Consider the following 17,657-nt stretch of genomic DNA (forward strand, 5'->3'; position numbering starts at 1 on the left):
ATGTACACATGTAGGCATTTGACAAAATTTGAACTCAGGACCTCCTATTAAATGTTATCTAATGAGTCTTATCCGCTATGGCACAGTGCCCCCACAATTTTTTTTTCTCCTCATTTTTCCATTAAAGGGATGATATAGTTTTGTGGAGATGGGGATGCAGGTTTTCTTCTTCTTCTTTTTTTTTCAAAATGATTAGAAACCACTAATATGAAATATTAAATATTAAAGAGCATACACTTCTAAGAGGAATAAAAAGTTTATCTGATGGAAATCAGTTTTGAGATTGTGGTGATATCCAAAAATGAAGTTAAAAAAAGTGGTCCTAATAAAAAGTGGGTCCTACTTCTTAGTAGAATCTCTTGGTTTCTGGATATCTCAGCTGTTAGGAAACCAATTTTCATTGCTCTTAGAATTATTTGGTCTTTAATATTTCATATAGATTATTTCTTAGTATCTTAGTATCTTGCAAAAAGTTCAAAGCCTTAATCCCCATCTCAACTAAAACTATACCATCCTTTTAATGGCATTTTCAGAAGCCATGAAAATGTATTGGTATTTGCTTTAAAAAAAGCACATGCACACACACACACACACACACACACATTACGCACACAGGTAAACATATTTGCAGCAGAGTAAAATCAGGAAAAGAGCGAAAAAAGCAACATCTTTTTTTCCTGTATAAGTGCTAAGGTTGTATAAATGCGTATGTTGAGATTTGCCCTTGATACATTTGTCCTTTTCAAGGAATATTCAAGAAGCATTATAGACCTAGTTTCATCAGATATGTTATTCATCGAAGGAGTATGGTAGAACAAATTGCTGTAAAAGTGACTGAAATCTTTCGAACACCGGGGGTTGTGGTCTAATTCTGATATTTTTTCTGTATAAGCTCCAAAATTTCTCAGATATCAGATGCTGGAGATATACATGTTAGAAGTAAAAATGTCAATTCTAAAAATATCAGATTCAAGATTATCTATCTAAAATTGAAAGAGATGAAACATGTCAGAGAGAAATAAATCTGAGGTAAAAATATCAAAGGCCAGAAGACTGAAGAGACTGAATACAAAGTTCAGTCTAAATTTCCACTCACAATTTATGCCCTATATTAACTGTAAAACATGATATATTCATGGCATGAAATTTTCACGAACTGGAGGCAGTGGCCTTTTTTTTACAGCATGAAATTTTGGCAAATTGCCACTTGCATTCAATGCATTTAGTGTAGACAAGAACTTTTGCATGCATTTTAATTTCGCGAATCTTGGCGCTTGCGAAATTTGCAAAATTAAAATGCACACAAAAGTCCTGCATCATTTTCACATCCATTTGAAGTATCATTTCAATAGCTTAGTAGCACATCGTTTTGGAATCAATTTATCATTAGTGCGGAGACAATGTGTTGAAAAAAATACAAAATATAATAATAATAATAATATAATGATAATGATGATGATCATGATAATGATGATGATAATAATAATAATAATAATAATAATAATAATAATAATAATAATAATAATAATAATAATAATAATAATAATAGTAATAACAAAATGGTAATAATAATAATAATAATGAATATACAACATAAGTTTACCTGAGTTTAATGTGTGCAGAGCTTTCTCATGTGGCATCATGCCAACTAATTTGCCTTATTTTTCTCTATTAAATCATATCTGGTTTTTTTCATGCTCTGAAAATTGCCCATGCATATGGTTCATGTGTAGAATGGCGATATAAGGAAGGTGATTTGATATGAAATTACTGTGGTCAATAGATTGAGGTAGCGATACCAGTACTAGCAAAAACTACCAAGGCCTGCGTGGTAACCTTACACATTGAGAAAAGGAACGAGATATGAGGGTAGTAAGGAGGAATAGTACTTAGGCAATTGAACTTGTAGTTTAGATATTTTTAACCCATGCGAACGGATATACGTATCGCTCTTCCATTCAAGGACCTTGGGGTAAGGTTGAGCCCAGCAGTTTAAAAGATGCTGGCGAATCAGATCTCAAGGCCTCGGTTGAAGTCAAATGAATTTATTTAGTTTACAAAAATCTGAAAGAAGTCATTGATGAATGACAGCCAGATGTGTTTGAGAAATGGACGTGAAAAAGAAAAGAAATCTGAGCAAAGTTTTGCATTGTTTTGCCTCTATTCACAAGTAGGTTTTAGCTTTCGTAAAAAGCGAATACTGTCATCCTGGTTGGTCCTGTTCAGTGAAAATAATGCCCAAATAAAGAAAATTTAATGGCAATAGATTGAAATGAATGTGTTGTATCAATTGTAATGATGATTGCAGTTTTTTAATCTCATTAGTGAATTTGAGGTCTCCTGTCCAGTTAGCATAGACCCTGGACTAGCTTTCTAACAAAGAATTCAACCTCAGCAACAATTTGAATGCCATGTTGATGTGTTTAAGTCCAGTTACCAACCAGTTCTGAGCCTGTTTTGTAGCTGTACAAGATAACGACCATAACAAAAGTAGCAGTATGTGGGCATCTATGGTTGTCCATATCGTAAGCTTTTGAAAATTTTGAAGAAGGTCTTTGGGCTATGGCGTCAGACCATGAAATGGTAGGATATTCTAACAAAATGCTCAGGACTCTTGTGCAGACGCTCCTCAACGACAACAGAAGATTGTTCAGGGAAGCTTGATGAATAGATTGTAGAAAACGAGTACCCCTCCCCCTTGTCATATCAACCTTTATATGTGTATTCATATGTGAAAGCTTTACAGATTATATCTTTGAAAAAAAAAGAAGAGAGAAATGTTTGTAGACTCACAAAACAAGAGAAATTTTTCAGCTTTAGTAGTATACAAAAACATTGTCCTCTGTTGACCTTTAACACAAGTTCGTGAAGCAATAAAGAATGTACCTTTAAATATGTGTTGTAAGTTATGTTTATTTATACTTTGTTTGGCTTGTTAAACTGGAGATAGAAATCTACTGTCTGTCATTTCCAGCACTGCAACATGATAAGCAGAAGTATGATCAGTCAGACAAGTTTGGAATATTCTTGGCAGTAAGCCAAGAATGCCCTAGAATTTGAGGCGAAGTCAAACTAGTGTTTCGCATTCTTGGGAGGAGTGGTTACATATTAAAAGATATCAAAGATTTCTGTGTCAGTAAGAGATGAGTGTTCGAGTGATGAACTACAAAAAACAGAGAGAGAGAAAGAAAACTTGTGCTGGAAGTGGTGCCGTGGTTGTCGACATCAGCAGCGAGCACAGATCACCTTCTTTCAGCGAGGTCATCTGTCTGACATGGCGTGATTTGCTGGAGGTGAACGGTGATAGCTCCCTCGTGTGTTGAACATGCAGGAATGCCATGTGGCAGCCTGTCTAGGCAATTACAAGTGTGTTTGATGGATATATGCAGGTATTTTACAGACAGCTCCAAGTCACGGTTAAAAGGAAAAAATATATGTTAGTCTGTCTGCTCGTTTCAATGACATCTATTGATCAAAAGGAATATTTACAGAAACAGTGGGCAAGAAAATAAATTTTTTTTTGTAGATGCATATTATTTGTTTTGATATTAAGAGTGATATTGAAGATAATAGATGGAAAATTTTCTTTAAAATCTAATAAATATTGCTCCTCATTCAACGTTGTTGATGGTCAAGATGCTAACAAGTTGTTACTATAGCTGGTGATTTGAAATGAAAGTTTAGTATAAAAAGAATGTGCAGTGACAGGAGTTAAACAGAGTGAATGAGACAAGATATCGTAAGAGTCTGGGAGGGAGGCTAGGACCAGAGGTTCAGGGTTCAAGAAAGTTCTCCCAATCCTCCACCCTTGGCTTGTAATAAACCCAGTTCATCCAGCCAAGCTGACCTTTTACCTATAATTGTACAGACCTGTTAATGCAGCAGAATTTCATATGAAACTAATACTGCACAGCCCTGTGCTGATATATATCACAATGCTTTGACCTAAAGTGAAATGAGACACATTTATGGACATGGCAGCCACAAGGAACAAATGGAAATGCACCCTGGGGTACAGTGATTAAAGTCAGTCCTATGAATGAAAAAATGGTATTAGAGATGGAGCAATTTGTGAAGGTCACTTACAGGCCAGTGTCCAAAAGAAACATGACCCCCCATTTGTGATTCAATAACTGATTTGAAAAACTATCATTGAGTTCTGCTTTTAGATTTCACAAAGGGGATGGGGGATGTGGAGCTAGACAGGATTCCTTTAAGTGATTTATACCAGGGAGGTGATCCCTGTTTATACCATGGTGCAAATGAACATGTTCTACTCCCAGGTTAACATGCAAGGTGGAAGGCAATGTCTTTAAAAGAAGATGGTTGAGATATAAGCCTATGCGGATCACTGGAGATGCAGTAGAGAAGGAACTGTAAAGCTTGAAAGTTAACACAAGGCCCATCCATACACAAGAGTTATTGGATTTTGGGTCTAAATTTGAAGATCATTTTCATGTGCTGCCATTCACATGTGGCAAAAAAAGAAAAAAAAAGAAAAAAACAATTGCCTGCAAGGAGGCACTTTAAATTTCCAGAACTGAACATGCCCAAGCCATGACAGTAGCATGACTTTGGGCGCTATCACCTTGGACCTAGTGTGGCAAGATGAGATTAAAGGTGCATTTATCTAAAACATTTTTGAGGCAGAATCATGATCCTGAACGCGTTTGAGGCATATTCGGGAGATTAATAAATGCACCCATGTTTTTAAATGCATTTAGAAATGCCAATTTGAAATGCCGTTCAAAGGGTGATTTAAAACGGGTTTGAAACCACGATCACCTTTCTGCGAGTAGATAAATGTGATACTGTTTTAAAACATATTTGTATCGCCAAGATGCGTGAGTCAACTTCCAGCTGGGTTGCAGAGGAAAAGCATGATTGGTTGTGTACGGCCAATTGCATGGCCATTTCAGTTGACCAGCCACAAAGTGATATCGTGAATTACTGCCCTCTCTTGCTCACAGTTGCTCAGGTTAAAAATGTTTTATGCAGCAGGCTGTGGGACTGATTTCATTTACTCTCAAGTTGTTCAGGATGAAGAAATGGTGGATGTAGAAATTTTGTCACGTCCCGACTCTTCTAAGAATGAAAAAATAGAAATGTACTTCATTATGCAGAACAGTATAGAGAAACCATGAATGCCCAATTTGCAAAGTACAGGGAAAATGTTCTTAGCTGCCAGAAACTGGAAGGAAAATTTTTAAAATTTTTTACTGACTTCACTGAGTTTGCTAAATCTGATGCTGATGGGGCCCAATATAGCATTCAAATATACTTTGCCTGAAGAATTTCTGGTTAAAATAATAGGCAGAGGTGACTCCAAAATAGTACTAATTTATTTGCGGTGTATCAACTGCATACATATTCCGTCGAGAAGATTTAAGAAAAAAGGGGTGCGGTTACGGAGAAAAGTCTGTCTAAAAACCCCAACATAATTGTCGTGTACTGTTGGTGAAGGTTGTGTAGCACCTAGCTGTGACTGACACCACTGTTTGTGAGTAGATCATGGTATTTGTTTACCTGCTTGCTGAATAGCCCAGGGAGTTGGGAAATACCACTTCCCCTGGTTAGCCTGAGCTGACCAGACGTCTTGCGTGCGAAACTTTGCGATAGTGCTACAGTGGGTTATCTCATTGATCTGGAGACTAGGTAGAGACCTGGGGGGGCATTTCATGAAACAGTTTGGTCAGATATTTTTCTGACAAACTGTTACAAGCTACTGAAATCCTTGCAGCTGATTGGCTGAGAGCAAATTTTTCTGACAACTTTGTTGGACAGAAGGCTTTATGAAATGCCCCCCTGGTGGTGACACAAGTCTCACTAGTCGCAAAGTGGTCGCCGAGACATCTCCATGATGTCTCTGTGACGTCTCCTGGAGATTGGCCTGGTACCCAGGGAGTCTTGAGAGATCTGAACATGTTTGATTTTTTTTTTTTTTTTTTTTTGAGACTTTTTCCAGTCTCCAGCTGGTCTCGGAGATTTTGACAGGTCACCACTTAACTGATTATCTGACCATCAATGCAAGAAAGTCATCTTCACCAAAATGGTCTTGTCACCCCAGCAATGTTTTCCTCCTATCAATGAACATAAAGGCCTGTACAGTGACACACACAAGGACCACATTCTATCAACCAGCATATCTACATCTCTTAAAGTTTCATACTGACAAATTAAATAAAGAAATGATCACGTGAGATAGTAAATCCCCAAAATTAGCAAGAAATTTCCAAAAAAGACAAAATACCGGACTTGGGAGGATAAGGGGCTGTTTGCCTTCGAACAAAAGGTTGTCATGCAATTGTATTACTTAGGATCGTAAACAGTCTGGGAACAGCGACAAAATGTCTAGAAGATAGAATCAAGTCAAACATTCTAGGCATTATTTAAAGCATCATTATTCTTTATTTGAAACATCATGATTCTTTATTTGAAACACCATGATTCTTTATTTCTTTCTTCTGGCCTAAACATAATACATAGCAAACAGTAAATTTAGGTATCTGAGCTGTTTGTTCAACTGTGGAAACAAAAAAAATACTCTCAAATCAAACGTCAAGAAGAATATGAAGAAATATGACAAGGCAAATATTGCCAGGTAATGCTGTGGTCGTGTGTTGCTGGTGTTGTATTACATGAGAGCTACCAATACTTACACAGCACATTCATGTCAAGATACTGTAAAACTTCTTGTGAACTCAACGCTTGGCAAAACTGCATGTGACTGCTCGAAGTTGGATGGAACTTTGATTTAAAAAAAAAAAGACTCAGAAGAGAGAAGACATTTTGCATGGATTTCTGTAAAGTTTAAAGCTCCAATTTCAGGTTGGGTTTTCCCTTTTCATGACTCCCAGTTTCTTCCCTTGTATTTTTTCCCTCCTCCATGATCCAAAAATCAGGGTGCAGTTTATACACCAGCAAACATGATATTCAGGGAGGGGTGCAACCTTAAAGTGAATTGTATAATTGAGGAATTGATACCCTTTTCAGTATACTCCTCTGGTTTGGGCCAGGCCCGAGCCAAGTCGTAAAATTCTGAGTTAATGAATGGGTCGGGCTAAAGTGGCCCACGCCAGGAGCGGACTATTTTGGCGCTGCTGAAGCTAAGCACCAGGCGCGGACCAAGCTCGGGCCTGGTGCAGATCGAAGAGTTTATGAACGATAGCAGCGCCAGGCTTGGGCCAAAATTCCTTGCTCAGTCAAAGGTCACAATTACCTGGCCGAGCCCTCCGCCAGAGCGCGCGTTCAGTTACCATGGTACTTATCCCTTACGTTGCTAAGTTCGTGAATGGGTCACACACTAACAACTAGTATAATTAATATCTGTGATGTCTCTTAAAGTTTTATATTGACCTGTTCTGAAAAAAAAACAAACAAAAAAAAAAAACAACATGAGATACTTAACACGTACTTGACAAAAACTTCCCACAAAAGACAAGTTCCAGACATTTTAGGGGCAGGGGTGTTGAACAAAATGAAGAAAAAAAAAAAACATCAAATTTTTTAATCCCATAATGCTACTCACCACACTAGGTCTGCACACTCGAGTGCCTGGGACCATGCTCTGGTCATTGCTTTGGCATGCAGAGTTTGGAAAACCACAGTGCTTAATTTGTAGCCAAATTATATATTTGTTTTTATTCATTTATGCATTTATTTATTGTTTTGCTGTGTGTGTGTGTGTTTGTTTGTTTATGTTTGTGTAGAAATTTAATTTTTGCATCACAATGTAAAAAAAAATGATAATTCCTGTGTGCAAATGCTGCTAATATCAAGTAATCTTCAAAAACTTGATTGTGCTTCTCACTATTATTGTTATATTATTATTTTTTGTAAAGTCATGGATAGTTCTCATGATAAGGGATATCAGTTAGCAGCACTAAATAAGAAAAGAGCAATGTATTTTAGGATTTCTGCAATAATTTTGTCGTGTTTTGTTCCATAAACGATGAAAGAAATAAAAAAGATGAGGAAGAGCAGTCCATCACATACAATTGGAAAGAGATAGCCTCTTTCTCATCTATGCAGTATTTGGAGTGCCAGCAAGTTGTGTCAAGTTGGTCGCAAGCCTTGAACTAAGGCTAGGCTATCGCAGTTGTTGCATTAAATTTTCGCACCTCTTGCGTGCCGGGGGCAGCGTGATTCAGCATAAGATTGTGGATTCCTTTAATGCAAGTGCCACCGAGTGGATGACCACAGAGATTGTCTGTTGCTTTTATACCAATGTTTCACACCAGTCATCGCATGCCATGAGCTTTAAGCACGCCTGTTGTGTCATCCCATAATATTTGGTGTCATCGCATAATATTTGGTGTGAAGTATCATTTTTATGATGAATAATTTTGATGTAATAAGACAAGGCTGAGCCCCAGTAGCATGTAACTATGCTCTTGATAAATAATTTTGCCCTGTCTCTCCTTCATTTTTTAAAACTGTTTTCTTTTATTTTAACCATTTTCCTTTTTTAATATGGAAATTCAAATTAGTAATATTGAGGTTTGCCTGAAGAACCATGTCCTTTTCAAACTTCAGAAACCAACAATATTTTGTTTCTGCACATCATTCTTTACTGATTCTATGCATCTATAGTAATATTAAAAAGATGATATTAGTAATCATAGTAACCTAATAGTAATATTAAGAATAATTCAGTGCCACATTTGTGTCCTTTGCATCAGGCTATCAGTGATAGATATACTATGACACATTTCTCTTCATCACCAAAGGCAGAATACGGCACAATCTTTGTAAAGATTCAAAAATATGAAATTTTTTTCTGGTCTGCTTTTGTGGGAAGCAAATGAAGTGAAATCTGCAAGAGATCTTGTAGCATGCGATCAGGAAGAGGTCATCACACACAATGCACTGCTCTTCCCTAATTTTGCTGTCAAATGGTGCTTGCCGACTGATAATATCTATGAATCTTCCCATTGATGATAAGCACCATGTGAACAACCTCATAGTTAAGGAGTGATTTCACCTAGAATTGATAGCCGAGATTGATGGTTAGGTAGCTGTTTATGTAATGCAAAATCAGATTTTTAATTTTTTTTTTATTACAAATTTCACAAGAAGGCAAGATTCAGAAATGTAAGATGCAAGAAAAAGTTCTTGCCTACACAATGCATCAAATGCCAGTGGCATTTCATGAAAGTTTTATGCTGTGAAAAAGGTCATCTGCTCCAATTTGTGAAGGTTTCAATGCAAGTGTTTCTTGTTTCACAGTAATCTTAGCTAAGCAGTACTGAAGAGGTTAGTGGGGACTTTTTGATTGTGGAGGCAGGGATAAATTGTTGTGGTCCACTCATTACATCCAACCAGTCAGAATCAGTTTTGATCTTCACAACACGTGTTCATGATGTGGACATCTTTTTTTTTTTTCCTATGTTTTAATGATTTCAACTATTGGCATACAAACATAAATCATTTCTAATTATGGACATCTTGAACTTCATGATGCCGACATCTTGAACTTATGGATACACCCCAGCCAGCCTAATTTCTAGTTTCTACACCCAATAATAAACATAAACCATCCTGGAATCTAAGAAGTAGTGAAATCCTTCATACAATCACGTTTATCCCAGAGTGATAGTTGGAGTCTGGCTGAAAGTGATGAGAGTGATCAAGGTTATGTGAGGAAGGATGTTCACAAAAAGGGCTCCCTCTATGACCCAATGAAGGATTTATCGCACTCTTCTGTACCCTCTTTTTTTACTCTCTCTGTCTCTCCCTCCTTTCTAAACATTAAATCCACATCAGATTTGGGTTGGCAATTAACACTGACATGCCTGTCTGTTGACGGCACATAGAAAGTGGGTGGTGGGGAAATATGAGTAACCTACCAAGTTCCAGAGTTTTGTGGGTGGGTTTTTTTTTTTTTTTTTTTTTTTTGCAATGCTTTCCTTGCTCGTTAGAAATGGATAAAATGAAAAATATTATGTACAGTATATATATTTTCAGACACTAGTATTAAAATGCAATGAAAGTAATTTACTAACACATATTCATATGCATTTGTACACTGATGAAATGATACTTACATAGTTTGAATATTCTTCTGTAAATGAGGACAAAAAAGAAATGATGGCAAGTTTACTTCATCTAGCACTGTGTCATGAGCCAATTTTCTACATTGAAGTAATAGCATTCTTCAAAACTGGTTAATCCACGGAACATGCAAGTGTAGAATACTTGTTTGTTAAAAGTTCTAAGAAAAATGGGTAGTGAAAAATGTTGTCTTATAAAAAGAAAGAAAAAAAAAATGCCCAAGCTGATGTATTAAAAGAAAAGAAAAGAAATAAAAAAAAAGATACCCGCTCAAACTTCAGCTGTGCTATGCCTCTCTAGACTATTAAAATCATGTGCTGCAGAGTTCCGTGATTAACGTAAAGACCTTAAACTCTCTCCATTTTTTGGAGTCCATGGGAGGAGAAGAATTGGAGGATTAAAAAGCCACGCCCATGGAATCCTCCCACTGCCCCATGCTTAGCTTTCCTTCCAGACTGCCCTCATTTTTTTTCTCATGTATTAATGCTTTGACACGCTGTATCTCTGAAGGGTTTTGTTCTTCTTCCTATGTATAAACCCCTATAGGTGCTTCCGATAACGGAGGAGATTAGCCTCTCCCCAAACTGATGTTTTGTTGTTGTTTTTTTAATCTGCAAGGGTGCAGGTAGGGTAGAAAGAGAAAGTTTAAATCATAGTGCATGGAAGGCAGGCTATGGGATCCGAAACATTATGATGTGGTTCTCACAAGACTCGTAGTATTACACAGCCCCACCTTGGCTTCAACAGCATGTGCTGTTTTGATGGTGAGAACAGAGCGCATGATCTACCCAGTAAGATTTCCGTCTTTTCTTCTTCTTTTTTTCAAGGCGTATGTCTAACATTGAATCACCCCATTGTCCTTGCTCTCTCCAAAGACCAGGGAGTGACATATTTTTGTATACATCTCCAATACAACATTCAGCAGAGGGTGTGTATGCTATCATCCATCATTCAAAATGAGACTTTGTTCCGAGTTTCTGTAATGAGTTGCTTTTGTGTTGCCCCTCACATTCACTATTTCATATCAAGTCTCATCATCAAGAATGTGATGTCAAGCATCTTAACATGGTCATATCCTAGACCTGAAATCTTGAAGTTTGCATAAGGGAATGTTTACATCATTAGCAACAGAGAAACCTGGCTTTTTCTCACAGTTTGACTTGTTCAAGTTTGACATCCGACTGCCAGAACATTCCAAAGCTTTATTGTTTACCATGGGTCCCCATACCCCTCCTCCCTCCCCCTCACATGTAAACACTTTCCAAGCAAATATCCATTTTTCATTTTGTCACATGACCTGACCTTGAAATGAGGGAATGGTCACTGCATTCATAAGTGTGTGCACATGCGCCTGAAAAACATAATGTGAAAACTGATGATTGTGTGTGGACACATGCGCAAACACATGAATTTGCTCACTATTGTGATCTGGATCATGTTGCATTAATTCATCCATCTTGATTTTTTTTTCTTGGAAACTCTTGCAATCAATATTCATGTGTGGTCTGTGAATATCATGCAAAGATTAAAGTCTTGTGTTATGCATGCCATGTTTTAGGTCCAGGTGAGGGTGCTTAAAGGAGACCTCCGGATGATTTTCAAATTTTTACATTTGAACATATATAAATTAGTTATACTGGGTACAGAGTTTCAGGATTTATCATGATTGGGATGAAAAATAAGAATGTTTTCGAAGTTTATAACAAATTGCAATGAACAAGGATGATGACATGGCAGCCTCACCATAAGAATGCATGAGATGTGGCTCAAGGAAGCAGCACAAAAGAAGAAGGCATGCATAGATTACACACAGGTGAGCTTGCAAGCATGCGGTATTGTAATGGAATGACACTGCTACATTTCTGAGATATGTGAGGCTCCTATGTCATCATCTTTGTTCAGTGTAATTTGTTTAAGGTTTTTGAAAGTACTGTTTCTCTGCTCAAGAACCACAATAAATTCTACAAATCTATACATGAAGCTGTTGATTTATGTACTACATGATGTGAAATTATGAAAATCGTCCGGAATGCCCCTTTAAGAGTAATGCTGAAGAGTGAACGTTCTTAAAGCCTGTAGTGAGTTTTTTTTTTTTTTTTTTTTAATGACTGATGTTTAAAAAAAAGTAAAACAAAGTGATCTTAATAAAAGGTGGATCCCACCCTTTTATTGGAACTTCTTTGTTTCGGATATCTCAGTCATTTCAAAACCAGTTTTCATCAAATTGAATTGGAATTCCTCTTAGAATTGTATACGCCCTTTCATATTTCATGAAAGGTTTCTTAATCTCATTATCTTACAAAAAAAAAAAAGTTGGAAACCTGAAGCCCCATCTCAACCGAAACTTACACCGTCCCTTTAAGTCCCAGTGTTAGCCGTCCATCTTATACCCCTTTCATAAACTCAATAATGCGGATAATATCCGCAACATTTGGTCGTAAAATCGGAGCGGGGATAGAATAATGCGCATTATTTCGACCCTTCTATTATCCGCATAATAGCAGCGTCGGGACCAGATTTTGAGTTTATGAACGCAAACCCAAATAATGCGGATAATTGCCGGGGTGCGGTCAAACGTCACCTGTCTTTCCCGCAGGAGGGGCGTGTGCAGTCACCATGACGATTATCCGCCTTTTTCAGGACGGGCGCTCGTAAAAATAATGCGGATTATTTTCAGAGTTTGTGAACGCATTTTTTATTGAATTGTCCGCATTATTCTTATGCGGATAATAGGAGGATGAGTTTATGAAAGGGGTATGTGAAGTCTAGGTTTTGCAAATTTGGTTAAATTCGCCAGTGTAAATGGCTATGATGTATCATTGCTGGGATGGGGAATGCGTTTCATCTCGCCGACACACGTGACCTCTGCTGGTGCCTGTCTTCCTAATTGCTCCTCATTACTCGCCAAACCCTCGACAGCCAGCCAGCACTGTTTACACACACAGAGAAATGCTTACACATACACACACTTGATCTCTTTTTTCTTTGTTTTGCTGAACTTGGCCTTGTGCCATATAACATCTGCCTGCTATCAGTGACATATTTTCTCTCTAATACATGGTTTTTGTCTGTGAGAACTATGTATTAGGCCTACTAGTATGGGACATTCTGGTTGAAAAGTAAGGTGCTCATGTTTCTATGACATGAGCTGTGAGATGTTGTCCAGAGATGGGTAAAGAGATAAATAGGTAGATAGATAGATAGATAGATAGATAGATAGATAGATAGATAGATAGATAGATAGATAGATAGATAGATAGATAGATAGAAGATAGATGGATAGATAGATAGATAGATAGATAGATAGATAGATAGATAGAGAGATGGATAGGGAAAGAGAGAGAGAGAGAGAGAGAGAGAGATGGATAGGGAAAGAAAGAGAGACTGATATGTGGATAGGTCCTATAGGCTATACAATTGTAGTTAGGTAGATAGATAGATAGATAAATAGATAGAGAGATAAGTATGTATATTGATAGAGATGTAGAGAGGTAGAAAGATAGATAGAGAAATAGACAGAGAGGTAGAAAGATTGATAGAACAGAATAAATTGATATACATTGGGTGCCATGTTAGATTTTCTTTTTTTTTTAATACATAAAAGCTAAACTGTCCCTTTTGATGATGGATTGCTGTGATATGAGGTTTTGCAATGTAGATGAGAAAAGGAATTAATGGCTATACCTTCATTTGTCTGATGACCCTTGTCTACCTGAGTGGCCTTACTTATGATGCAATGGGTGAGGTGAGGGAACGAACAATGGTCTCAATTTTCAGATTTCCAATGCCTGTAAAGCCCACAAAACAATAATAACAACAACAAAAAGCCTTGGAACCTATTCCCAACAAGCATTATTTACCTGTGTTTAGCCTCGGCAATCGCAAAGCAGAAGTTTTTCATGTAATATGTGCATACATACATGATCTTCCGGACCCTGAGCGTATGATTGCCAGGGTGCTGGATATCGTTTCTGAATATGGGCAAGTTTGCGGGCAAAAGTCCCATTTGTAGCGCGTTCTACACTTGAACATATAATGCAATTCTCCTGTCTTTTATTTTTTTTTTTTTGTAAGTGAAATGTGAGATACAAGCTGTCATTACTATTTCTCTCTGGAGAGACTTATTGGCAGAGAAGATCTATCTTTTGTCTTTGTTCATCGCGCTGGCTCTGACCGCAGATTTCTCGCGAAAATGATTCAGGCGACATTGGAAAGTGACTATGTATCAAGGGTGCCAGCATTGTCATGCTGCTTTATTATTTATAATGTGATTTAATAGTTTCATGTTGCCCAAGTTTTTATATGTGAAATGTGATTCTTGCCAGATGATGCTATTAGGGGGGGGGGGGGGGTGCTGCAAAGTTATATGCATGATTGTTTCACAGGAAGTCAGTGATTTGATTTGACCATAAACGTTTGTCCATGAGGGAGAGATGCAAATGGGCGTTAGGAGTGGCACCATAGATTTTTGTGTGCTGTTAATGCCCTTTTGCTTCTCATTTCATGAAACTCTGACTGTGATGTGTGTTCTTTGCTATTTCCTTGATCACTCGATCAGCAGCAATTCAGAGCAGGGAGAATTGTTACAATGATTTTCTTGGAGTTCAGTATCTTCTGCAGTGAAATTGATGACATATGAATTGAACCTTACATATAGTATAATGCTAGTCTGTGATGGGCTTTGGGGTATAAATCTCTCTGTGATTTGTTTGTATGTATGTGTGTGTCTGTCTGTCCATCTGTGTCTGTATGTATTTATGTATGTTTGTATATACACATAAATACGTGTGTATGTATGTCGCTGTGTACAAGTATGTATGTGTCCGTTTTGATGATCTTGTAATAGTCAAATAAATCATTGTTATCACCACACAAGAGATTTATTATTTCAGTGAGCTTTGGGAACATTTTGTTTTTTCATCCCAAGTTTTTTTCTCTTTCGAGTCACTTCATACTCAGGATCTCCCTGGGGGAGAGATTGAGCAGCGTTAAATCAGCCCGGCTATGAAATCATATTTTGATTTGTGAAAACTCGAGCCTGAGAGAGGGATCAGCCATGATGTTTGTAGAAACATGGCTTGGGGTCATAGGTCATGACGGGGTACTGAAAACATTGATGTATTGCCTGTAATTGGAGGAAAGGGAGAAGGGAAGGGAGTGGTTGAGATGGCTGAGAGAGAGAAGGAGAGGATGTGTGTATCAAAGAGATAGATAGAGAGGCACATACACATGCTGTAGACTTGATAGGTAACAAAGCTGAATAAAGAAAGATAGGTGAGAAGGTAGAAAATATGTAAAGATAAGAAAAACACAATGCTGAAAAGTCAAGAAATTATTAGCAAGAGGGAGGAGTATGCAGAGTTTGTATTCAAGGGGGCTGTAATATATACACTTATCGTTGCTTGACAGTTTAATCGAAAAGATATCTGATTTTTCTGTGCAGTATTTCTCCTGGAGTCATTATAATCATTGTGACAATCAACCCCCCCCCCCATAACTGACATCGAAATCTGATTTGAGATATTTTAAGCAATATATGATAGTTTTCTGTTTGTAAATCTTCTGCTTATGATTGAGATGCCAAGGTCTGCCGTTTGTTAAAATGTCCTCTGTGAAGTGGTAGTTCATGAATTCTGCGCGACACTGGAATAAATCTGGATCTGAGTGTATATTGGAATGGACTACCATCATGATGCTAACCAGTCCACTCTTTTTATTCTTTCTGCTCATTCCTCCACATGATATCTTCTGTTGCGAATCTGCTGGTATTACGCAATGATTTTGATTCAGTACAGATGCATGTAGTGGATGGCCAGATGAGTTGAAAATAAAACCAATGAACACAGTGTGGTATTGGCTCAAATGTCTTCCAGGATTGAGAGATTTTGCACAGTACTGTGCACTCCTGATCTAACGAACATGGTTACAATGAAATTCTCGTTACAACAGAGTAAAAATTCACATCCCCAAACTATCATCTTTTAATTTGTCTTTATGTATTTTACTGTTCGGCTACAACAATTTGACATAATGAAAGGAAAGTGGAGGAGAATGATTGTCCCGTGCAGTTTTGATAATTATTCAAGGCTGCATGTGCCGCCAGTGAATCTGACATTCATACCTTTCAAACAAAGGGGGGAAAAAAAAATGAGTGCAAATACATAGCCATCCTTCATAATAAACTGTGAAGAATAAATGTTCAGATTGTAACCAAAGTCAATGTATTAATCACATGGGCTAGTATACTGCAATACTTTGGCAAAAGGAAGCAAGTGACAAAAGTGACATTTCTCGTAAAAGAGCAAAATGTGTCTGTCATTTACACTGACGTCAGTGGACTATCATGATATCTTATCTAACATATCTCTTAGTAGGATGAGTGTTTCTGCATGAAATTCGGCATGGAAGAAGAGCTCATTATGTGAATTATGAAAACATCAATAACTCAAATTCGAATGGTATGTCACTTGCTTCCTTTTGCCAAAGTAGGGCAGTATACTAGCAGAGAGAAACCAATGACCATCCTTTCCTCGAGACCTTTTAACATCATCATCCTTTAGGCAGCATCTTTTGGCAGTCGCTGTGGAACCGGGGCTCTAATGATTAGTCTGCTAACCGGGCTGACAGATCTTACACAAGGTTGACACAATTGCTCTTCAACATTCCTACACGAGTCATGAGACGTAACAAGTCTGAAAGGGGGAGAAGGACACTCAGTTCACTTGTTTGTGTGGAATACATGATAATACTCCGAATCCATTTTGATGCAGTGGTCATTGCTATGTTAGGCAAGCCTGAGATAGTCTTTCTGGTTGTCAGGAACAACCTTTATAAAAGGGAAGCACAGGATTTGAAATGAAGTAAAGTAGTGTGTTGTGATAGGTTTGATCTTTGTGGCCTCCCTCTGATGTATGAAATCTCTTTTCTTTTTTTCTTTGCTACAGCTGGAAGAACTAGTGACGAGTTGGAACACAAGGCACAAACCTCTAGGTAAGAAATCTCATTGTGACACTGATAGTCTTCAAAGAATATAGGCCTATTTTACCATGTGCAATCATGTATATTCGATACAAAGTTTCATATCATCCGTGTATTCGTTGATTGCCGGTGGAAATATTTGGTGAGTGTTTGTCGTAGTATTTGTTATGTGCATCAGCATGCCACACACTTCCATAGGACTTACAAGATAAGCAAAGTTTGTTGAATGCTGCATGTGGGTGGCAGCATAAAATCTCACGTCTGTAAAGCCAACAAGTCATGAATATGTAAGTTTGTGATCTTGTCAGTGCTACATGGCTAAAATATATCCACTATCCATGGAATACTTGCATCAATCGTTTGTGAAGAATCTTCATTTCGTGCTTGCCCTGAAAATTGCTGGCATCACATACAAAAAAAGAAAGAAAAACAATAAATGTAAACTTAATTAATTTTTCATTGAGTGTAATGTTTTATGTTTTATCTTTCTTTGGTCATGTAGGAGTCATATTCTCAAGAGAACTTTGGCAGGAACATCGAAACTACTACACAACTTACAACCAAATCAGGAGGTATGTTCACCAGTTCATTAACCTCTGTGCAGTACAAGTAAAACTTCATGATTA

At 37.5% G+C, this 17,657-nt stretch overlaps 1 protein-coding gene across 1 annotated transcript in view; it reads left to right on the top strand.

Moving 5' to 3' along the window:
• LOC140243096 (uncharacterized) overlaps positions 1–17,657 on the top strand; it is a 205,940-nt gene that overhangs the window by 53,640 nt on the left and 134,643 nt on the right. Inside the window, exons 5-6 of the mRNA XM_072322829.1 lie at positions 16,998–17,043; positions 17,534–17,603. Coding sequence (XP_072178930.1) covers positions 16,998–17,043; positions 17,534–17,603 — 116 coding nt within the window. The remainder of the gene's footprint in view (positions 1–16,997; positions 17,044–17,533; positions 17,604–17,657) is intronic.

This window comes from Diadema setosum, chromosome 19 (genome assembly GCF_964275005.1).
Source record: "Diadema setosum chromosome 19, eeDiaSeto1, whole genome shotgun sequence".
Classification (NCBI taxonomy): Eukaryota; Metazoa; Echinodermata; class Echinoidea; order Diadematoida; family Diadematidae; genus Diadema; species Diadema setosum.